This window comes from Rattus norvegicus, chromosome 4 (assembly GCF_036323735.1).
Source record: "Rattus norvegicus strain BN/NHsdMcwi chromosome 4, GRCr8, whole genome shotgun sequence".
NCBI classification, from domain to species: domain Eukaryota; kingdom Metazoa; phylum Chordata; class Mammalia; order Rodentia; family Muridae; genus Rattus; species Rattus norvegicus.
The window spans coordinates 31,324,668-31,349,560 of record NC_086022.1 but is presented as its reverse complement, the minus strand read 5'-3'; the positions used below and the strand labels follow the sequence as shown (position 1 = coordinate 31,349,560).

General features: G+C 38.6%; 1 protein-coding gene across 6 annotated transcripts in view; it reads right to left on the bottom strand.

Annotated features, from left to right (window-relative positions):
* Ankib1 (ankyrin repeat and IBR domain containing 1) overlaps nt 1-24,893 on the bottom strand; it is a 124,108-nt gene that overhangs the window by 62,940 nt on the left and 36,275 nt on the right. For 4 of the 6 annotated variants that reach the window (NM_001134781.1, XM_006236049.5, XM_063286386.1 and 1 more), the window contains 3 exons: nt 24,479-24,751; nt 21,026-21,326; nt 9,001-9,183 (listed from right to left, as the gene is read on the bottom strand). In NM_001134781.1, the coding sequence (NP_001128253.1) occupies nt 9,001-9,183; nt 21,026-21,326; nt 24,479-24,666 (672 nt within the window). In that variant the 5' untranslated portion in view covers nt 24,667-24,751. Of the gene's footprint in view, nt 1-9,000; nt 9,184-21,025; nt 21,327-23,896; nt 24,039-24,478; nt 24,752-24,893 lie in introns of those variants that run through there. The other 2 variants (XM_006236051.5, XM_063286387.1) reach the window with 2 other exon arrangements.

Sequence of the window (24,893 nt, the reverse complement as noted above, 5' to 3'; positions counted from 1 at the left end):
ACAATTTTTCTGGATGATGGAACAAAGTAGACTAAAATGACAACGACACTTAATTATCTGATTTGTTAATTATTTTACTCTTAAAATAGCTCTAATTTGTCTTAAATGAAGATGTGCCAAAAGTTAGAGGCTATGCCATATACTATCTATACCATAAAATGAAGGGGAAACCTTACCTCAAATATAAAGGTTAAAAATATTTAAATAAGATATGTTTATCAGTGAGAAAATATACAAAATATACAAACTATATGTCCCGACTTTGTAAAAATCAAAATGTTCACAATAAAGTGCCAGTTGTGGTGGCATACACCTTTAATCCTAGCACTTAGGGGGCAGAGGCAGGAAGATCTCTGGAGTTAAAAGACAGCTGGGTCTACATACTGAATTCCAGGACAGCTAGGTCTTCGTGTAATTTCAATGTAAAATATGATTTTATTTACAATAACAATTGACTATAGACTTGCTTATAGCTGACTGAGAGCTTAAAAAACTAGTACCATTTGGGGAACAGAATTAGGAAAAATATTTTTACATTTTCAATTATATATTATTATAATTTAAGAATTTCGAGACCACGCCACCTCTTCCAGAAGGCCAGGTAGGCCACCCACCTTGCAGGAGGACCTTCCCACCTCGTGTTCCCTCAAGGTGGACATACCCTGTGGAACCAGGTTGGCTGCCCCACGAGAACTTGCTCCACTTTTTCAGTGCCCCCCCCCCCGAAACCATATCCCTAGGAAATATGGGACACTATAAAAAGACCAAACCTAAAAATAGGAATGGAAGAAGGATCCAGCTCAAAGGTCCAGAAAATATTTTCAAGAAAATCATAGAAGAAAACTTGATTAACCTAAGAAGGACATGCCTATGAAGGTACGAGAAGTTTATAGAACACCAAATAGATTAAATTAGAAAAGTCCCATCACCACACAATAATCAAAACACAAAAAATACAGAAAAGAGAAAGACTATTGAAAGCTGCAAGAAAAACAGACCTATTACATACCTATTAGAATTACACCTGACTCTCAATGGAGACTGTGAAAGTCAGAAGGGCCTGGACAGATGTCCTAAAGACTCTGAGAGCACAGATGCCAGCCAGACTACTATACCCAACAAAACTTCCCATCACCATAAATGGAGAAAACAAGATATTCCACTATAATGCAACATTTAAACATCTAAGTACAAATCCAGCCCTACAGAAGGTTCTAAAAGGAATACTCTAACCCATGGAAGTTAACTACATTCACGAAAACAAAGGAAATAAGCACACCACCACCATTACCACCATCATACTGGCTTGAAAAGAAATGGCACCCATAGACTCATGTGTTTGAATGCTTGGCCCTATTAGGAAGTTGCACTATCAGGAGGCACAGCCTTGTTGGAGTAGATGTTCCACTGAGGAGAATGGCTCTGAGGTCCCATGTGTTATGACAGGGCTAGTGTGGCAGTCTCCTTTCGTTGCCTGTGCATCAACATGTAGAACTCTCAGCTACTTCTCCAGCACCATGTCTGATGCATGCTGCCATGCTTCTCACCATGATGTTAATGGTCTAAACCTCTGAAAATGTAAGCCCCAATTAAATGTTTTCCTTTATAAGAGTTGCAGTGGTCCTGGTGTCTCTTCACAGCAATAGACACTCTAACTAAGATAGCACCACCACCAAAAACAAAAGAACAGAAATTAACAATCATTGGTCGTATCTCGCAGAATCAATGGACTGAATTCCCTAAGAAAAAGATAGAAACTAAAAGACTGGATGTGAAAACAGGATCCATCCTTCTGCTGCAGACAAGAAAAAACACCTCAGGGCTGGTGAGATGGCTCAGTGGTTAACAGCACTGGCTGTTCTTCCAGAGGTCCTAAGTTCAATTTCCAGCACCCACATGGTGGCTCACAACCATCTGTAAAGGGGACCTGATGCCCTCTTCTGGCCTGCAGGCATACATGCAGACAGAATACTTATTAAAAAATATATAAATTAAAAAAAATTAGAGAAACACATCTTGACATTAAAGATAGCCATTACCTCAGAGTAAAGAGTTGGAAAAAGATTTTCCAAGAAAATGGACCTAATAGGCAAGCTACTATAGCTTCGAATATCAAACAAAATATACTTCAAAATAAAATTAATCAAAAGAGATGGGGAAAGACACTTCATACTTTCAAAGGAAAAATATACCAAGATGATGTTTCAATTCTTAACTTAACTTAACTTTCTCCTCAACTGACCACATACAAGGTCACAGAGCAAGTCTCACACATAAGAAGCCTAAAACAACACTCTGTGTCATATTCGGCACCACGGATTAAAGCTGGACTTCAACAACAATGACAACAGAAGACCTAGAAACTCACAGAAACCGAACAACAACAACAACAACAACAACAACAACAACAACAACAACAACAACAACAGAAATAACAGAAACTACAGAAGACCTAGAAATTCATGGAAAATAAACAACTCTCTTCTGAATAATCACTGGGTCAAAATAGAAATAAAAATATAAATGAAAGACTTCTTAGAATTCAATGAAAATGAATATGCAACATACTCAAACTGAGGCACAGAAAATGTTGCTTAAAGTTCACAGCACTAAGTGCCTACATGACGAAACTGGAGAGATTTCATACTTACAACTTAACAGCACACCTTAGAGTACTAGAACAAAAAGAAGTAAATAGTAGGAAATAGTCAAACTGAGGATCAATAAAATGGAAATAAAGAGAACAACTCAAAGAATCAATGAAATGAGTTGGTTCTTTGAGAGATATCGACAAGATAGACAAACTTCAGAAACAAAAAAAGGAAAATAACAACAGACACTGAGTAAATCCAAAGAAACATTAAGGTCATATTAAAGATCTGTACTGCACAAAGTTAGAAAGTCTAAAAAACTGGACAATTTTGTTAGATTTCCCTTACAAAAGTTAAATTAAGATCAGGAAAACAACTAATATAGACCTATAATCCTGAGAATAGAGGTAGACATTACAAGTCTCCCAATCAAAAAAACAAAATAGCAGCAACAACAACAACAACCCAAAAATCTCAGGGCCACACAACTTTAGCACAGAATTCTACCAAACTTTCAAAGAAGATTTAGAGCCAATACTTCACAAATATCCCACAAACTAGACAGAAGGAATATTGCTGAATTCATTTTGTGAGGAGATATCCACCTTCATGCCCAAACCACACAAAGATTCAACAAAGGAAGATATTTATAGATCAATTTCCCTTATGAACATAGAAGCAAAGATTACTCAACAAAATACTTGCAAACCAAATCAACATCAAAAAGATCATACACCCTGAACAAGTAGGCTTCATCCCAGAAATGCAGGGATGGATGGGTCAATGTATGAAAAGCAAAACTCAGTCCATGTAATTCACCATATAAACAAACTGAGAGAAGAAAAAACAAATGATCACCTAATTAGATGCTCAAAAAGCCTTTGACAAAATCCAAAATGATACCTTCATGATAAAAAGCTTTGGAGAGATTAGAAAAACCAAGAACATACTGAAACACAACAAAGGCAATTTACAACAAGCCTCCAGCCAACATCAAATTAAATGGAGAGAAACTCAAAGCAATTCCACTAAAATCAGGGACAAGACAAGGCCGTCTTCTTTCTCCAGATCTATTCAATATAGTGCTTGAGGTTCTAGCTAGAGCAATAAGATAACTAAAGATCAAGGTGATGCAGATTGGAAAGGAAAAGTCAAAAGTAATTTGTAGATGATATGCTAGTATACATAAGCAATCCTAAACATTTTAATAGGGAACTCCTACAGCTAATAAACACCTTCAGCAAAGTGGCTGGATACAAAATTACTTTAAAAATCAGTAGTCCAGGGCTGGAGAGATGGCTCAGCGACTAAGAGCACTGACTGTTCTTCCAAAGGTACTGAGTTCAATTCCCAGCAATCACATGGTGGCTCACAACCACCTGTAATGGGATCTGATGCCCTCTTCCATTGTGTCTGAAGACAGGTACAGTGTACATGAATACATAAATAAATTCTTTTTTTTTTCGGAGCTGGGGACCGAACCCAGGGCCTTGCGCTTCCTAGGTAAGCGCTCTACCACTGAGCTAAATCCCCAGCCCCATAAATAAATTCTTTAAAAAAAAAAGAAATTAAAAAAAATCAGTAGTCCTCCTACATACAAATAACAAAAAGACCAAGAAAGAAATCAGAAAAACAACACCCTTCATAAAAGATTCAAATAATATGAAATATTGTAACTCTAACCAAGCAAGTAGAAGATTGGGATGATAAAAACTTCAAGTCTTTGAAGAAGGAAATTGAAGAAGATATCGGAAGATGGGAAGATCTCCCATGCTCATGGATCTGTAGGTCTAATATTGTTAAGAATGGTCATCTTAGCAAAAGCAATCTATAGATTTAACCCAGTTCCCATCAAAATTCCAGTATAATTCTTTACAAATGTTGAAAAAACAATACTCAACTTCATATTGGAAAAACAAAAGACCCAGGATAGCTAAAACAGTCCCGTACAATAAAACTTCTGGATCAGGGATCACCATCCCTGATGTGAAGCTTCAGTACAGAACAATACTAACTAAAACTGCATTGTATCGTCTTCCAGCTGGAACCATGGCGGCTGTACCAGAGGAGAAAAAGAAGGTGGCCACTGTGCCAGAAACCCTAAGAAAAAGGGAAGGAATTTCACAGAGTTGAAGGTGAGGCCCCTTTAGAAGAAGTTTGCCCTGAAGACACTGCGAAAGGCAAGGAGGAAGCTCATCTATGAGAAGGCAAAGCACTACCACAATGAGTGCAGACAGATGGACCGGACTGAGATTCGCATGGCTAGGAGGGTAAGGAGAGCTGGGAACATCTATGTGCCCGCAGGACCAAACTTGGCCTTAGTCATCAGAGCCCGAGGTACCAATGGAGTGAGCCCAAAGGTGCGCCAGGAGTTGCAGCTGCTGCGTCCTCAGCAGATCCTCCATGGCAACTTTGTTAAGCTCAGCAAGGCTTCAGTTAACATGCTGAGGACTGTGGAACCGTACACTGCATGGGGATACCCCAACCTGAAGTCAGTAAATGAGCTCATCTACAAGCGAGGCTATGGCAAAATCAATAAAAACTGGATTGCTTTGACAGATAACTCCTTGACTGCACTATCTCTTGGTAAATTTGGCATCATCTTCATGGAGGATCTAATTCATGAGATCTGTACAGTTGGGAAACGCTTCAAGGAAGCAAATAACTTCCTGTGGCCCTTCAAACTATCTTCCCCACGAGGTGGAATGAAGAAAAAGACATGCTGGCAACAGAGACCAGATAACAAGCTTATTAGACGGATGAACTAAGGTATTGCCCGTGTTATTTTTATAATCTGGCCAGTTAATAAACAGTCACAGTTTGGCAAAATCAAAACAAAACAAAAAACAAAAAAACCAAAAACACAAAAACCAAAAATCAAAAAACCTGCACTGCACTGGCATAAAAAAGACAGATTGATCAACAGATTAGAACCAAAGACCCAGAAATAAACCCATACATGTATGCACTTGATTTTTGACAAAAAAACCAAAACCATACAATGGAAAAATGCAAACATCTTTAACAAATGGTGCTGCTTTAACTGGATGTGTGCATGTAGAAGAATGCAAATAAATCCATATCTATCACCCTGCACAAAACTCAAGTCCAAGTAGATCAAAGACCTCAGCATAAAACTGGACAGTAAATCTAACAGAAGAGAAAGTGGGGAATAGCCTTGAATGCACTGGCACAGGAGATAGCTTCCTGAACAGAACACCAACAGCACAGGCACTACCATCAACAATCAATAAATGGGACCTCATGAAACTGAAAAGCTTCTGTAAGGCAATGAACTCTGTTAAAAGGATGAAACTGCAGCCTACAGACTGGGAAAGGATTTTCATCAAGTCCATATCTGACAGAGGGCTAATATCCAAAATATGTAAAGAACTCAAGAAACTTGGCAATCAATAAATCAAATATTCCATTTATTAAACCCAAATAATTTAAAAATGGGATATAGATGTAAAGAGAAAATTATCAACAGAGGAATCTCAAATGGCTGAGAAACATTTAAAGAAATGTTCAACATCCTTAGCTACCAGGGAAACACAAGTCAAAATGACTGACACTCCACTGACACCTGTCAGAATGGCTAAGATAAAAATGCAAGTGTCAGCTCACGCTGGCGAGGACATGGAGCACAAGGATCACTCCTCCACTGCTGTTGCGAGTGCAAACTTGCACAGTCACTTTCCAATAAAAATGGTGCTTTCTCAGAAAACTGAAAATTAATCTCCTTCAAAGTCCAGTTATATCATTCTTGGGCATATACCCCAAAGATGCTCCAATCTATCACGAAGACACTTGCCCAAATATGTTCAGAGCAGTTTTAATCATAATAGCCAGAAACTAGAAACAACCTAGATGTTCCTCAACCAGAAGAATGTATAAAGAAAAGGGTGGGGAGGCCAGAACATTTGAAATGTAAATAAATTAAAAAAATCCAATTTAAAAAAAAAAGAAATTTGGCAAAAAAAAAAAAAAAAAAAAAGGGAAAGTGTCTTACACAATAGATTAAGGAAAGGACAATCACACCACAACCCATCAACCCAGAGAGGCTAAATAACAAGGAGGGTTCTAGGGGGCACATATGGAGCTCTCTGGGAAGGGAAAAATAGATTTTGTAGGTGAACTGGGGCTAGATGATGAGGGAAACAGGATCAGGAGGGGAGGGAGCAAAGCAGGGAGAGAGTTCAGGAAGAGATGACTGGAGGTTTGGGGGCATCAAGGGGGTAATATGGAAACTTAGTGCATTACAAACTCTCTGGAACCTATGAGAGTGGCCCTAGTAAGGATCCTCAGTAACGGAGAATGAGGAACCATTCTGTCTGTCTTCTGGACCAGGCAAGGCTTCCAGGGCTGGGACTGAGGCACCAACCAGGCTGCAAAACCTCTGCCTTATAACCTGTCCTCCTGCAAGGTGTGCTGACGTACTGGTGGCTCAGAGCTTTTAGGCATGGCCAACCAATGACTGGTCTAACTTGAGGCCCATGCCATAAGAGGAGGCCATGTAACACTGCCTGGATGGTCAGGAACAGGAGGCTAGATAGTCCAGAGACCTAGGGCAGGACCAAGCATGACTGGCCAAAAAAAGAAAAGAGAAAAAAAAAAAAAAAGAGGAAAGAAAAGAAAGTCAATGAAATGCTTCCTGATGATACTCTGATATACTCAGGTTGATGCCCAGCCCAATCTCCATTAGCGAGTATCCAGCAACTGATGACAGCAGATGCAGAGACCCACAGCCAAACAATAGGTAGGATTCAGAGAACCCTAAAACAACAGGGAGGAAGAAACGTAGGACCCAGAGAAGCAGAGGAAACCCGAACAAGCCCAGAGAACCAACCTAGCAGGCTTCACAGGGCTCACAGACACTGAAGTGGCCATCACAGAGCCTGCATGTGTCCTCTCCATCTAGGTTTGTAGTTGTTCAGTGTAGTCTTCTTGTGAGACTCCTGACAGTGAGGAGTCTCTGCCTGTTCTTTGGACTCTCTGCCTCCTACTAGGTTGCCTTGTCCAGCCTTAATATGAGGGGATGTGCAGAGTCTTATTACAACTTCTTTGTTTGATATTCATGGAAGGCTAGCACTTCTTTTCTAAAGGAAAAAGGAGGAGCAGTGGATTATGGAGGTGGGGCACTGGGAGCAGTGGAGGGAGAGGAAATGGTGGTTCATATATATTGTATGAGAGAAGAATAAATTTAAACATTTAGTATTGATGTTCTTTTTTTCTGTTCTGTAACTTTTTTCCAACTCAACACAATATTTTACTATAGTTACACTAAATTCAGTTAGATATAAGCCCGCTAATAATTTTTTTTTTTAAGATTTTATTTTATTGTATATGAGTACACTGTAGCTGTCTTCAGACACACCAGAAGAGGGCATCAGATCTTATTACAGATGGTTGTGAGCCACCATGTGGTTGCTGGGATTTGAACTCAGGACCTCAGGAAGAGCAGTCAGTGCTCTTAACCACTGAGCCATCTCTCCAGCCCTTTTTTTTTTTTTAAGATATAATTTTTATTAATTCTTTTATCTCATAATATATTTTCTTTCCCTCAGTAAGTTCTATTACTTTTAGATTAGGAACTAAATTAAGACGGTATTGTGAAAGGAAAAAACTAAATCTATCATCATAATTCACTTTCCCTTGCATCACATAACTTCATTTCTGAACACTACTGAAATATCTTCTCCCTAGATGACTGTATGGACTGTCGAAGGTAGGAAATGGGAAACAGAAGCTGCTTGGATCTCAAAGAGTAGGAGGGATAAAGTTTACCTTATGACAACTTATTCATATAATTTCTGATTCCTGTGTGGATTCAAAACCGTGTGAAGCAGTCAGCAAATGCTTAGTATAACAGGCCTGTTTGTTTCTACATTAATCTAAACTAAAAGAAGGACTTTATAAAATGATTAAAGAAACAGAAAGAGATAAGAAATGGAAACATTAATTCTGGGAACTCAGTTCCTTTGGCCATTATGAGAAGTACAAAAGTTCAGAAAATTTTGAGAATTCATGAGAAATACAGTATTCAGTAATATACATATAAGCCAATAGTTCAGAGATTCTTGTTAGAATGAAGTTAACATGAAACACTGAGGAATTAGGATTTCTAGCTTTACATTTTCCTTTTATTTTGGGTGTTTGGTGGGAGTCACCAAAGCCTTTGTGTTGTCAAGAACAACATGTGCTAGAGGGAAGGACTGACAGAGAGAGGGCCCGTGAGGATACAGGGTAAGCAGGATGTACATTAGCACGTCTGTCTTCATGCTAGTGAATGTATACACACGTTGGAGGACGGGGTGGACACTCCCGGTTTCTAGATGTATTCTGATGCTCACTGCTATGCACTCAGTACTGTAAAATGACCGCCCACACTGAGTAAAAATCACCTTACCTCTCGCTTGTCCAGTGCAGCATACTCAGCTTCTATTTCTTCAGCCTCTGGGTCCCGAGAGAACACCATCTGAGACTCCAGACTGAGGGCCAGGTCTTTGTGGTGTTGCTTTTCCGCACAATCACAAGGAGTATCTTTATTTTCATTTTCAGCAAACAAGTCTCCTCCGTGTTTTACTAAAAGCTAAAAAAAAAAATTTTTTTAAAAACTCAATTATAGATTTGATTAAGTTATTTCATGCTACAAATTAAAGAAATTAAATGTATAACTGGCATAACAAAAATGTAACAGTAGACAGAATGTATCTAAATGTATTTAATGTAAAATTAAAATACAATTAAATTTTTAAATTAAACTGTAAATATGTTTTAAATGATAGGAGGCATTAGTTAGTAACACTATTTTTAAGGTTGGAAATTCTTGTTTTACTATAAATGAGGATTTTTTTTTGGTTAAAGAATTTTAAATCTTTGACTTTAAAATCAAACTCTTAAGTATTTTGTCAATTTCCTGCAACCAAATAAAACCATACTTAAATATAAAAAAGATTAGTTATTCAATACTTAAACTTTAAAATTTTCTCATGATTTTTCTTTCTCTCTTTTCTTGATAAAGGCCTGCAATACAGCCCAGGCTGGCCCTGAATGTCTTCTGAGCCAGCTACCAGAATGAGGAGATTGTATGTATATGTGCCACTATGTGTGGTCTATACATCCTTGTTAAGAGGGACACAGTTCACACTGTGACTTTAACCACTAATACCTGGATGTCCTGACATCCAGATGAGTTTTTACTTGTCCCATCATTATTCTCTGAAATACTGAAATTAAATTAATATTTGTAAGTCAAAGGCAAAGCTGTTTTCAATATTCCTCAAAAGAAGAGAGAACTGCTTACTGATAAATAAGTTGGGAAGACATTCCACTGTATAATTTGTCAAGAAATTTCATCCTCAGAAACACACAGAGCAATGTCATGACTTGTTCACTTCTGAAGTTTCTGCTGTCTTTACAAGGTTACATGGTTTTTCTAAGGACTAAAGTTCAAGACTGTCCACTGTGTCTAGAGACGTTTGGAAGAACAGAGGACAGACCCACAATTTGTCATGAAGATTCTTTTATAGGATTAGGATCCTCACAGCAACACAGTAAGTCATCATATATTATCATCTAGTGAGACACTCTGCTGAGTACTTTAAATACATTCTCACCTTAATATGAAATAACCTTGTGTGACAGGGGCATTATTATCCTCCTAAGTTTACAGAATGTCACCTGAGCTTCCCAGCTAATAAGCAGTGTAGCTGGATTCAGATAGTCTGACTCATTTTTAGCCATGCCTAGATCATGAACTGAGGCAATCACACTGCTCAATAAAATGAAGACATCAAATGCACACCACATCTATCCTCAAGTTCTGCTCAGGTTCTCATCTTGGATCTGCTGGAATTATGTTTCAAAGGTTCTCATTTTGTAAAAGGGTAACCCAAATTGAGATTTCTTTTAAATAATTTTATACCCTTCTTTAATATCAAGTTCTTTGGGACTGAAATTTTTACTTTTCTCTGGGGTAAGGGGAATCTCCTAGAAGAATATTCTTAAGTATGATCTTTACTCTCTGAGGGTTCAAAAGGGGCACGCGCGCGCACGCGCGCGCGTGTGTGTGTGTGTGTGTGTGTGTGTGTGTGTGTGTGTGTGTGTGTACAGGGGACAGGTAAGTCACTATTGAGAGGCATGTAGACCTTGTTTAACCTGGGTGAGACAAACAGGTATTTTTCTTTGAAAGAGGTCCCCAGATTAGTTTGTTTGTTTGTTTGTTTGTTTTCCGGAGCTGGGGACCGAACCCAGGGCCTTCTGCTTGCTAGGCAAGCGCTCTACCACTGAGCTAAATCCCCAACCGCCCCCCAGATTAGTTTGTTAAGAGTGGCTGAGGGAAATACTGCTACATGGGACATCTGTGCTTTGTAATTAGTGAGGGAGTGAGGCAAGTAAAGACATACTGGGTAGTGATAAGAATTTTTTTCCTGGGGGCTGGAGAGATGGCTCAGTGGTTAAGAGCACTGACTGCTCTTCCTGAGGTCCTGAGTTCAAATCCCAGCAACCACATGGTGGCTCACAACCATCTGTAATAAGATCTGATGCCCTCTTCTGGTGTGTCTGAAGACAGCTACAGTGTACTCATATACAATAAAATAAAATCTTTAAAAAAAAAAGATTTTTTTTCCTTAAACAAACTTAGTTGTTTTGCTTTGACATGATAAGTAGTTTGGTTTATAAAAGGCAAATTTAAAACTTTTTAACCAAAGCATCCCAAGTATTACTCTAATTATTTCCATTAGTTAAGCAAGAAGAGGACTTGGGTATTTTATTTATGTGGTTTTTGGTGTCTCTTAAACATTTGTTGTCACATAAAATGACCTTCAACATACTATTCTCCTATTCTGCACTTTCAGTTCACAATTTCAGGAGTCATCCAAAGTATTCAGGTGTATGTATTCCTCACCTCCCTGGTGATTTAGTGGCTGATGACTGGCCAGGTCGTTTAACTACTTTAAAGACCCAGTTTACAGTGTCTATCTATAAACAAGGTAGCTTATATAATTTTGATAGAAGATGTAGCAGCAAGTCAGATAAGGTGGTATATAACTGTATTCCCAGGACTAAGGAGGTGCAAACAGGAGAATCAATTTCAAGCTCAGTCTGAGCAACAGGAACCTTTAAAAAAAAAAAAAAAAAAAAAAAAAAAAAACCTAAAACGAACTATCCTGGCGAGTTTTCTATCAATTTGTCACAAGCTAGAGTCGTCAGAAAGGAGGGAGCCTCAGTTGAGAAATTGTCTCCATGAGACTGAGCTGTAGGCAGGCTGGTAGGGCATTTTCTATGGGTTGATGGGGGAGGGCTCAGACCATTGTGGGTAGGGTCATTCCTGGGTTGGTGGCCCTGGGTTCTAGCTGAGCAAGCCGTAAGGAACAAGCCAGTTAAGCAGTGCTCTCCATGGCCTCTGGAGCTCCTGCCACCAAGCTCCTGCCCTGTATGAATTCCTGCTCTGGCTTCCCTCAGTGATGTTGCCTGAAAGTGTAAGCTGACATAAATCCTTTCCTCCAAGTTGCTTCTGGTCATGGTCTTTCTCATCGCCTATCCCCCACCCCCCACCCAGTGGTTATGGTGTTTCACTACAGCAACAGTAACCCTAACTAGGACTCAACTCAAACCAAAAAGATACAATACAAAATCCGTTTTAAAGTCTCTTCTAGTTCTAAGATTACTATTTCGCCATCTGCAATCTCCATTATCTTGGGCACTTCATTCTCCCTCCAATTTCATTCTAATTTCCTATTAAATCCTGGCACTGGGGACTTCCTACTTTGCTTCTAGTTACTTTCTTAACACAGTTAAGTGTGGTGATGTTTTAGTCCTCATACTATAAATACCAGAAAATTTAGACAATATTGAAAAATTCCTATCACCTAGTATAGTGTTTCTCAACCTTCCTATGCTTGAATGCTTTCATACAGTTCCTTATATTATGGTGACCCCCAAAGCATAAATGATTTTCATTGCTACGTCATAACTCTAATTTTGATACTGTTATGATCATACTGTAAATTTCTGTGTTTCCTGATGGCTGTTAGCGACTCCTATGAGAAGGTGATTCAGCTCCAATGTGGTCCCACACCACAGGCTGATAGCCACTGGTCTAGTGTCATTGTGGCCTTAAGGCAACCAAGCAATATAATACCCACATGATGATGCTGGTAAACAGAACAACTACATCACCAATTGTATAAAACAGCCTATATCAATATGCATACAAGGCATACAGCAGAATGTATCTGTCAGGTTTGTGTAAGTACACCGTGATAAAAGCTCTTAATGATAAATTTCTTAGACTTAATAAATACCTTCCAACAATTCCCACACCTCATGTAATGTATGATAAAGGACTATACATGCTTTCTCAATCACATTTCTTAAATTTGCTGTTGATATTCCCCATAAATCAATGACGGTCAGCTATTAGATTTCTATCCTAATCGTTTTACAGAAACACTATTCCTTGGAGGCCTCAGTCCAGTCTACTAATCTTACTCTTCTGTTTCATTTACCGATCTGTAGCATGCTACACGCCTGACCCACTCTCCTTTCCTGAAATCCTTCTCTTGGTACTCCTCTCTTGCCAGCACCGTGGCCTACTTACTCCTGTACTTTTCCTGTTTGTTTCATGGCTTCTGGTTCTCAAGGGTATTGTCTGAACTGATCTGTGGTTTAGACTTTTCTGTGGACTTCTCATCTTTTCAACACCCGGTTTTTAGTTATCCCTCTGTAGGTGAGAATTCCAAATCTGTATTCTTTATCCCCATGTTCAATAGGCTGCCTACCATTTCATGTGATCACTGGTTTTTAAACAAAAACTTAATAAATACCTTCCAACCTACTCTGACCTCTCATTTAGCTTTTCAAACATCTGATAATTGTTAGGATTTAATGTTACTCCGGTTCAAAACCACAATCATTTTACTTAAACTAAAGTTAATTTATGTCACTACAATTGTAGATGATGCAAGCCACCTATAACTTCTTCAGAGAGAAGAGTTTACGCTCAAAGGTAGTTCAGCACGGTCAACGCTGTCACTTTACAACATACTTTTAGTCTGCCATACTATTGGTTCTTCTCATTGTCCTTTCTGTCCATTGTGTCTGTGTTTCTCTAATGTCCCCACACAGATCCAGGCTGTGTGTTAGCTTAGACCAGGAGTTAGTGCATCAACCTTAGCTCTGTCACTCCTGCTAGCACACTGACCCCAACTTTATTACAGAATGGAGGTATGCAGGTATGCAGGCTACTGAAAACCTTCAAACTGTTCTGTACTGCTGTGCAGCTTCGGGGCAGTCACAGCTGGCAATACTGTTCCAGGATAGCATCTTCAGTGCTAAGCAAGGATGACTGGATACCTTGATAGTCCTACTAGGTGGACCTGGAATAGTCATTGTTTTTACAGGTGAGCGCAATGTGGACTGTGCTCAAAGCTAGAGTTTCTCATTCTTTTTTTTTTTTTTTTTTTTTTTTTTTTTTGGAGCTGGGGACCGAACCCAGGGCCTTGCGCTTCCTAGGTAAACGCTCTACCACTGAGCTAAATCCCCAGCCCCCAAGTTTCTCATTCTTTAATCTGCATCTGACGGTGACTTTGCAATGACTGAGGTAAGAGTATCACTAAACTATAGATTCAGAGTCAGCTGGTCTCATCAGGATGTAAGTTCTGTATTTCCAGTAAGTTTTCAGGAGACTGACATCAAGACTAGCTGGTGTCCTTTTCAAGTAACATGTCAAGAAGCACTCACTGCTTTAAAAGTATTTCAAATCTAATCTATATTCCAACCACGAGGCTAATAGTTCTTTATTTGTTTGCATAAGATTACTTCTCCATTAACATTTTTGAATAGTTCAGTTTTCTGGACCTGACCCTAATGTCGTGCATTCAGTAGCATCTATTTAATATGACCTACTCTTCCCTCTTTCTCCCCCCGCCCCACAATGTGGAAAGGTTTAATGAGAGAACAAGAGTAGAAGAGGCGAGGAATAGAGGCTGGCCATGAGCACGTGGAGGGAAGCGGGTAGGGGAATGGGGAGAGAAGGGACGAGGGCAAGAGAGCAGAGAAGAGGGGAGAAGCCTCTTCTCTCTCTCTCTCTCTCTCTCTCTCTCTCTCTCTCTCTATATATATATATATATATATATATATATATATATATATATATATCACTCTTTTTATTATTTTATATTACTCCCTACAAAATTCTTCAATCTCAATGTATTTGAAGCCTGGCCAGCATCTGCTATGTGAAATCATCACCAGAGGGACAGGCCAAAACACTGCTAGAATCTAATACTACAGATCTTGCTTTGAGTCTGGCAGTCAGGTGTTTAATGTAATCAGAAAACTGAAGCTCAGACAGAAAGTTACAAAACTGCTGATCTGGAAGAGTCCTGTTTCTTTTGTATTAAAACTCTAGGTGCTAGCTAAAACCAACACAATTAGGTAGACTCTTCAGTCGGATTGGTGAATGAACTTTATGATAGCAGCTGAAAATGTTAAACAGGGAGAACTGTGACTTCCCATGTATGCTTTTCTAGTGACTTTGACTTCATGCAACAGTTCGTTATAGTAACAACTCTAAATAAGCATTTAGGGTCAAATGCATTGGAAATATGTAATGTAACATTAATCTTTATAAAAATGTTTTTCGCCAAGTGTAATGTACTCTTAAAAACTAAGCCTTTACACACTTGCCATTTACAGAGCCACTATGACAGGTTAATTACCAATAGAAATAAAATGTGGCCTACTATGATTACCTTGGGGAAAATCTACCAAAGAGGAAAAGTATCGTGGAGTTTTGTTAGATTATGCTAATTGACATCACCTTCATTAAAGTTCATTTCTATTCCAAAGCAGAAAAGAAAAACTCTGTTATTAAAAAAAAACAATCAGAATATTAATTATCACATTAAATTCCTACCAGTTTTATATACTACTGAAACTTTACTTTTGTGTGCTGGGCATCTATACAGAGAATTTAAGTCCTCTGTGTTATAAAGCAAATGCATGTTATATACTGATAATGCTATATATGCGTAAGTATGAATGGGTATGTATAAAGGGTGTGTGTATGTGTGTGCGTGTGTATGTGTGTGTGTTTGTGTTTGTACCATATGTGTGTGAATCCAGGACATATCTCTATGGGAAGGGTGCAGTGAGTAGGGGTGTGTTTTTGAGATATGGTTCCTTTTCCCAGTTCTTTATATTTCATGGAAGGCTATCACAAATTGGGCCAAAATCAAGGTGGCTGCCTCTCCTGTATGAATTTTAATAGTTCTTAAGCACTTTAATTAACCTGAATTATGACACATAAAGTTGTAAGAAAATCAGTTGGCAATGTTCACAAACTAACAATATTTTGGAACACTGCTGTGCTTCTCTGTTTACATATTAGCATATCATCTACAGTCACTCGTAGGCTACACTGGCTAAGTTATCTAAAATACTACTATTTAGGCTGAAACAGAAAAATTCTTACTAACTCTTAAATAATTCTCTGGTATATGAAGACATTAAAATTATAGGAGTATTATTTATAGTTTATCTATAATATATATCATGTAAGCATTTCTGTTTTAATAAGAAATTATTTTATTGCCTGAATGTATATGTACCACATGTATGCAGTGCCTTCAGAAGCCAGAAGAAGGCATTGGACTTCTTAGAACTAGAGTTACAGAAAATGGATGGCTGCTCTGTGATTGTTGGGACTCGAACTCTGGTCCCCTGGAAGAACAGTGCTCTTAACTGTTGAGCCACCTCTCCAGCAGTACTCCCACCAGCCCCTTTACCTTATACACTTAGACATTTATTTGCTTATTTATATTTTGTATGTGGAATATGCAGATGACATGGTGGGTGTGGAGATCAAATGACCATTTGCAGGAATTGGTTCTCTCTTATCACCATGTTGGTCCTTGGGACTGAACTCAGGCTGGGTGGCAAGAGCTTTTACACAATGAGCAATCTCACGAGCCCAAACTGCTAACTTTAAACAAATTCCGGATTTTCCTATTTAAGGAAGTTTTGAAAAATACAAAGGTGAAGAGTTAAAACATCTGGTATTAAGAGAGCAGCCAAAAAAGATGACCAGGCCCGTAGCACATACCTGTAATCCCTTAATTTAGGACATGGAAGCAGGAGACCAAGTTCAAGGTCATCCTTAGCTACATAGAGTCAAGCCTGGGCTCTATGAGAGTGTGTCTCAAACAAGAGGAACAACAATAAAGGAAGGAGCTGACAGAACAGTGAAGACAATGAAGAGTCCTATTCTGCTAATGAGCAGAATTGATACAATGAGGGGAGAAGGAAGAGAAGTGAGGAATGAGAATGAGCATATGTGACTAATCCAAGGTACAAAGGTTTTTCAGAGAATGGCAGCATCATTAAGAGAACCCAGATACTCAAGCTGGTAAAGAGGTAACTTAGCTCAGTTTCAGAAACACTGAGTTTGAGACTGCTACAGCATGCTTAGTAGTCAACATAGAAGTAACAAAGCATAAGCAACTCTACTGGGGTCAGGCAAGGCATCAGAGACAGAGACATAGATCCAATTCTGTACAAAGCCTTTAATATCTTGCTATCTGAAGGTTCTAAAAGCATTTTATAATTAATAGGTTATAATTTTTATGCCACACATAATGTGAGTATATGTGTATAGGAAAACACTTAAGGAACATAGCCCAGGAAGGAGTACTAATGTAAACATTTCATTTCAATGGTTTGAAATGAGGACCCATGGATGGCCATGGTGACCCTTGGTTTTAAGCCAAGCACTCAGGTAGCAGGTGGATCTCTGCATTTTGAAGTCAGCCTGGTCTACATAATGAGTACCAGGACAGCCAGGGCTACATATTAGAGAGACTCTTGTCTCAAAAGCAATCAATCAATCAAATCACTTGATCAAGCAAGCAAGCAAACAGAAAACCAGGAACTACAGGAAACTCCAAATTATTAAGTGTAGAGGAAACTGTCAAAGAATAACTTTCTAAATTCTTTTTTTTGGGGGGGGGGTTCTTTTTTTCGGAGCTGGGGGCCGAACCCAGGGCCTTGCGCTTCCTAGGCAAGCGCTCTACCACTGAGCTAAATCCAATTCTTTTCTTTTTAAAATTTATTTTATTTATGATTATTTTGCCTGAGTTTGGAAGAGGGTGTTAGATACTCTAGAACTGGAAACAGGGATGGCTGCAAGCCACTGTGTGGGTACTGGGAAGTGAACCCAGGATCCTTGGGGCAAGGACAACAAATCAGCTCCAGATGACTCTAAACTCTACTCTTACATAAACACCCTGCTGTGCTTTGAGTGTGAAACATACCCACCCCACAAGGCTCACGTGTCTGGACAACTGATTTCTAACTACCAGTCATGTTTTGGAAGGCTGTGGAACCTTCAGGAGTAGAGTTTCACTGTAAGAAATGGGTCACTGAAGTAGGCTGTAAGGTTTTCTTATTTTATATGTGTCTTGTTTTTGTTTTGTTTTAAAGAAAGAAAAAAAAACAGTGGATTAAGAACGCACTGGGAAGAGTGAGGGGAGTAGGCTAGTGAGCTTTGAAATTGTACAGTCCCACTGTCTGCTTTCTACTCTCTCAAGGGTTGGGAGTCCCAGATGTGCCCTCTCTTCCCTTAGAGCCACTCATCCTATCATGCTTTTCTGCTTATAATTAACCTCAACTTCAAACTATGAGTCAAAATTTTTCCTTTCAAAGTTACTTTTGGAATCAAAATTAACAACTAGAGAATGCTTCCATAGATATGAATCCCTAAAAGTTAGAAAAAAAAATAGGTTGGACCTACTGGGTTTGGAGGAGTAATCTCTAAGTTTAAAGATTATGAAGAGAAAGTGGGATATATTTTACAACAAGCATTGGTGAACTAAACCTTAGTGACTAAGGGGTCTTTTGAAGTACTTCTGAGATTTATCCCAAGCATCGCAGAGATAAAATGACACTATCACAAAATGTGTCATAACCATCAACAAGATCAATACCGGACATTGCTGCCCCTTCCATCACTAAATGGTCTCACAGTTTTATGAAAAATAATAAATCACTGGTGGTATTTATTCACACTATGTACACCATGGTATGATATTTGCTTATTTCACTAAACATTAAGAATATTTAAAAATTATAGAAATGGTATTTATTCCTGTTGTTCTTATAATAAAAACTGTAAGTAATAAGGTGGACAAGCTCAAATGTATTTAAATTACCCATGGTAGTAAATTTTATAAAATACATGATATTCTAGGAACTTTAGTTACATAGTGCTACATGTTACAATGTGTTTAGGCACATATGCTAGGAAAACACTTCTAGTTCAATAATAATCATGACAAAAGTCATTAAGAGCCTAGAGCTGAGCAAGAGTACAGTTAAGACATTGGTGATAAACTTTAAGTGGTAAAATACTATATTGATATTTGTTAATAAATGCTGGAATAAATGTGGGTGTCCATACGGGTCCATTTGGAATGTTTGGAATATAGGAAATGAGAACGGTCACCAACCAGACTGGCTCACATGATGTGATATGCTAGCGTGCAAACAGAAACACACCTATCAAGGCCGGCGATCATCAGGCCTTCCAAAGACTACATAACATACCCTCTGTGAACTACAGAAACAACTGGTAAAATAGCCACTCCATTTTTCAATAATTTAATATGTACGACACTATAAATCCACTTAAAAACTGGTCACTACTTAGCATTGCTTACTAAGAGTTATTAGAAGTAAATTATTAAAGCAGAGATTGAAATATTATTGCTCCTAACAAGAACAAGCTATTTCTATGTTAACACATTTAAGAACCATCTAGTCACACAAATGTGAGTGAGTCACCACAGCAGATTCCTCCCTAGGAGGTGAGCACAGAAAAGTATTCAGCAAAGCCTGTGTAAGAAGTGTCAGGAATTCTGTTGACGTGTGTCCCCTAGAAGTCCGAGGGCATCGTTTTACTATATGGAGTTAATGTTAGAAGGCATTACTTAGAAACCAGATTTCCATTAATAATTATAGTTCACTAATAGCAGGAAAGGAAACAGAAGGACAAAGTTTCTAAAAGATTGATTAACAAGTAACACATGGCAATAAATAGAAAACAAGATCACATAAGTTTAGGAAGTAACAAAAATGGATTTTTAGCTATGCTAATGAAGTTATGTGACTATAATCTTTAAAAATATATTTATAATTTGGTATCAACTTAAAAGTCTAATTAAATATTAAAGTTTTGATATATAATTTTAATTTTCTTTGTATCATTAAATATAAAGTACACACATTTTAGAACAAAGAGACTGATCCCATTTATAATGCATCCTTCTCATACTTAAATACATCTGTATGAAAGAAATCCCATCAGTCATAAGAATTGACATGACTGTTGTAGCTGAGGAAATATGGACCGTCATATGAACAGTAGTGATGACACTATCTACAGCTACTATAAGGACAGTGGCCAGGCCCTGCCTTCAGACTGCTCTACTCTAAAGGCCTTAATGGCTGACTCTGCCCTATAGAGAAAAAAAGGCCATGATCAGGCCACAGGATCCCACCAATCCCTGAGCTTGTCCCAAGACTGGGCTATAAAATCTCACCAATCCCAGACCATCCTGGAAAGTTCCATCCCACAATAAACCATAGAAAGTCTGCCTCCTGCTCAGTTCTTTGCTGCTTCCCTCATGAGCAGAGGCGGCCATCCTCTTGTTTTCCTAGTAAATCTCTTATGTGAGGCATGTTGTGCTGTGTGACTTTGTGATATTCCCTGACTCCCAATGGATACCTTTCCTGTTAGAGCTGTAACACAGTCACAACACCCAAGAAATCACAGGTTGAGTGATTTTTATCTAAACTTGGAAGATGCTTTATATATTAGTAATATATAATACTTATAAATTAAAATTCCCAAAATATAGTTTGAATTCAGGAATACTTGAATACCGATTCAACTGAAAAAAGACATTTTAAAGTCAAGGTTTTACAAAAGAGTACAACAAATGCATCCATCAACAGTTATCTAATAAACACATCAAGTAAAGATATAACATATCGATAGGTAATAGATGTTATCTTTCCCCCACATCCAAGATATGGAATTTTAGAAATTGGGTATTAAATTTTTCAGCAAACACAGACAGAACCCGTATTATTTTCAGTATATTTAGAGTATGTGGCTGACTGCTATCTTAGAAGATATCAATCATTACTCCTATTGATATTTAGTACATTATATTCCGAAAGGCTGGAAACCCGCACTTCGGTTGTTTTTCCCTGAAGCAGTGTAGTAACTTTACTTATGAAGGGTTTTGGTTCTTTTGGAATGATCAAAGAGGTGAGAATTGCTAGGACAAAGCAAACACTGGCTACCACATACTATCAACATACAATGTTCTAGCACAGCATATTGAAAAGAAAGCAGGTTTTACCTCCACACAGGCTTTCATCCCTGAGGCTGCAGCATAGTGAAGGGGTGTGTTCTTTTTGTTATCAACTGCATCAATAGCCGCTCTCTCATATTCACCCTGGTCAAGTTTTGCTCCTTTCCATCGTAAGATCATCTGCAGACAATCTGCCCTTCTGAAATCATCTTCCACAGGCCGTGCTAAGCGAGGATGAAGGGTTCCTTCAGATATCATGATTTGAGGTCCCATACACAACAAATGCATAGATGTTTCATTGTGCACATTCCGTTTATTTGGGTTTCCATCTCTACCAAAAAGAAAAGTCCTAAAATGGAAAGGAAGGATAAAAACAACTTTTTCCTACCTAAAAATACAGAGAAGATAACAGTTTTAAGGGTAAAGTCTACTTCAAAGCTAAAATTCCAGTTTCGATTGAGGTGAATGACTAGTTCATCCAATTAAGATGGACAGCCAGCAAAACAGCTTGGAAGGTAAACTGTCACATCAGGCTGACAACTGAGTTTCATTCACAGAACTCATGTAGCAGGACAGAAATGACTCTTCAAAGTTGTCCTCTGACCTCCACCATGAGCTGTGGCGCATGTAATGAAGGCATTCATGTGCATGAATCATACACATGCATGAGAGAAATAAACTTTAGTGCCTATGAAGCATATGAGACTATACAAGAAAAAGGGAAAAAGAAAAGACAAAAAGGAGGGGAGAGAGAGGATGTTATACAGCAAAAGTCTACTTTAAAAACATAATAAAAATTTAAAATAAAGGAAAAGTCCTAACATGGCATTATGAGACAAGGAACCTCAAAGATGCTGTCAGTTTATTTCCTGTTGGCCATCTAGTGCTGGGCACGGTTCTACCATTGAGAGTAGTTTGTTTCCCCAGTGAGACTCTCTTGGAGGAAGCCAAATCTTCATTTACAAACCGTTAGCAACTGGAGATTGCGTCTAGGTTAGGGATGAGGGCTTGTGTCCACTTCTTTAGCTCTAGAACCTCCAGATGAATTTTTATAGGACACAATCTGTCTTAACGTATTTTGGCTCAAGTTTAGTCTATGAACAAAATTTAGACTTTATAGTTTAGGAAGTGGAAAAGTAAGTTTAAATTGCCTTTTCAAATAATGACACTACACCAAACATCTAACAAATGGTGGACTATTTTACAGGTTGGGCTGAGCACGCTATTGTCCTTTATTTTCAGCATTCTGGCCTGCTATGATTTCTTTATCAATTGGTACTCTTTTGGAGGAAACTGTATGAACCAACTTTTTGTAGTGTTAATAAAAATTCTAACGTTTCAAGTAACATTTTTAACTTTTTAATCAATGAAGAATTTTAAAGAATCATATACAAATGTGAAATATATTTGATTCAGTGAGTTACAGATGTTGTCATCTTTTATTGTACAATAAATTACGTTGGGTTTTATTGCTACCAATTTATTAGAAAGTAAAAATTAGAAAGTTGTCATTCACTTGAAAGATCAAGCTTTATCATTAGCATCAAAGACTAGCAGTTGGTTTACTTGAATTAGTTTTAATTAGTTTTTGAGAAAATGTCAGCCTAGGGCCTCAGCTCTCATTCACCATTTGAAAGCAGCGCTGTATTGTAGTGAGAACCAATTAATAAAGAAATCATAACAGGCCAAATGCTGAAAATAAGCGCTCAGCTTTGATTGGGAAACAGAAAATCACAGGAGAGGAGGGGAAGAATGCAAGAGCCAGAGGACAAGGACTTGGACAGCAAAAAGGCGACTGTCACACTCACTCTCTAACTCACAAGAGCTGTGATCATCTGCAACTGTCACACTCACTCTTTAACTCACAAGAGCTGTGATCATCTGCAACTGTCACACTCACTCTTTAACTCACAAGAGCTGTGATCATCTGCAACTGTCACACTCACTTTAACTCACAAGAGCTGTGATCATCTGCAACTGTCACACTCACTCTAACTCACAAGAGCTGTGATCATCTGCAACTGTCACACTCACTCTAACTCACAAGAGCTGTGATCATCTGCAACTGTCACACTCACTCTAACTCACAAGAGCTGTGATCATCTGCAACTGTCACACTCACTCTAACTCACAAGAGCTGTGATCATCTGCAACTGTCACACTCACTCTTTAACTCACAAGAGCTGTGATCATCTGCAACTGTTGCACTCACTCTTTAACTCACAAAAGCTGTGATGATCTGCAACTGTCACACTCACTCTTTAACTCACAAGAGCTGTGATGATCTGCACGTGATTTGCACAAGGCTGGATCGTTCAGTATTTTACCAAGGATTGGGGAAGAGGCCATGAGGCCCTTCTCCTCTCAGGGGTCTGTTGTCAGTTAATGGTCCAAAGGGACCATAGCAGAACAGAACTCTTAAGGAGTGAGCGTGAAAATGAACAAAGAGGTCATTGTGTCTAGTCTATATTTTAGGCAGCATTTGTAGTATTTCTCAAGTCTCTGTACCAGTTGATTGACAGATCCATTTTGATTGACTCTTAGGTGAGGGAACACTGAACTGTCACTGTTTCCTTTTTAAACACAAAGCCTCTAGCTAGCTAATAATTTTATGTTTAACTGGTTATCTATTAATGACATTCCAGGAAGTTCAGAATGTCATACCAGAGCTAAGATGACTAGATTTCCAGCCTAGTAATGGGAGTCTGTAGTTTAGTCCTTAGTTTTGTAAATTCCAATAATAAGGTGTACTACCAGCTGTCTTTACTTTCACTTCTTTTATTTTTTTATTAATCATTCCATTTGTTTACATGTCAAATAATATCCCACATCCCAGTTACCCCTCCACCAACCCTCATCCCACATCTGCCCTTCCTCCCTCCCCTTTGCCTGTATGAGAGTGCTCCCCCATTCACCTACCACACTCTTCGGCCCCACCACTCAAGCATCCCTCAAGTCTCTCCGGGACCATTGCTGTTTCTTCAGGCAAGGCCATTCTCTGTTACATAACTATTTGAGCCATGTATCCCTCCAGGTACACTCTTTGTTTGGTGTCTAGACTCTGGGAAAACTGGATGGTCAGGACAGTACATTGTTCTTCCAAAGGGGTTGCCACCCCGCTCTGCTCCTCCAGTCCTTCAGCCTGCACCCCTACCAGGTTCCCGGTAATGCTAAGAGCCTTGAATTGTTCTTAATCTCCCTAAGCAAGTACTTTCCCTGTGGGAGATGACACTGCTCTGAGGTAGTCCCTTTGGCTATTGTACACTCTTACCCTTGAGAGTGCTCAACTTCCCTCTGTAATCTAATCTGTCTGTTTTCTACATTACAGTGCGGACAGAAATACATTCAAAGCAACAAGTATGTGTGAACTACCTTTACTATGAGAACTCAGAATAGACTGATTGTATAACATGGACATGTCTCAGAATTATATATTTTCAAAGATCATAAGCGTTTTCCTTTTCACTGATTACTTATCAATGGGTTTTAAGTAATACTTACCCTAATATCCTATTCATTCCATGTCTAGCAGCATAGTGTAATGGAGTGTTGTGCTGATAGGGCTCTCCATAAGATACATTTGGATCAAGGGATTCTTTTAGCTGAGGATTATTTTCATAGATTTGGCAAGCCAGGTTTTCATCACCATTGATGAGTGCTTTGCGGAATTTGGTGGTTGTATTTCCCATGTTTTGTTTTATTTTCTGATAGGCAGTGGCACTTTCTTTCTTCCTTCAGCCACTTCTGGAGTACTTCTACAACATGTTTCACATTCTAATGAAGGAGAAGTTATCAAATTAGACGGTAACACTGTAATTACAAAGCAGCATCCTAAAGAGACATTTTACAAATGTTAATAACATCTGGGAAGCAGATGAAGGGAATAAACACTATTACATGCTGCCAAATTTACTGT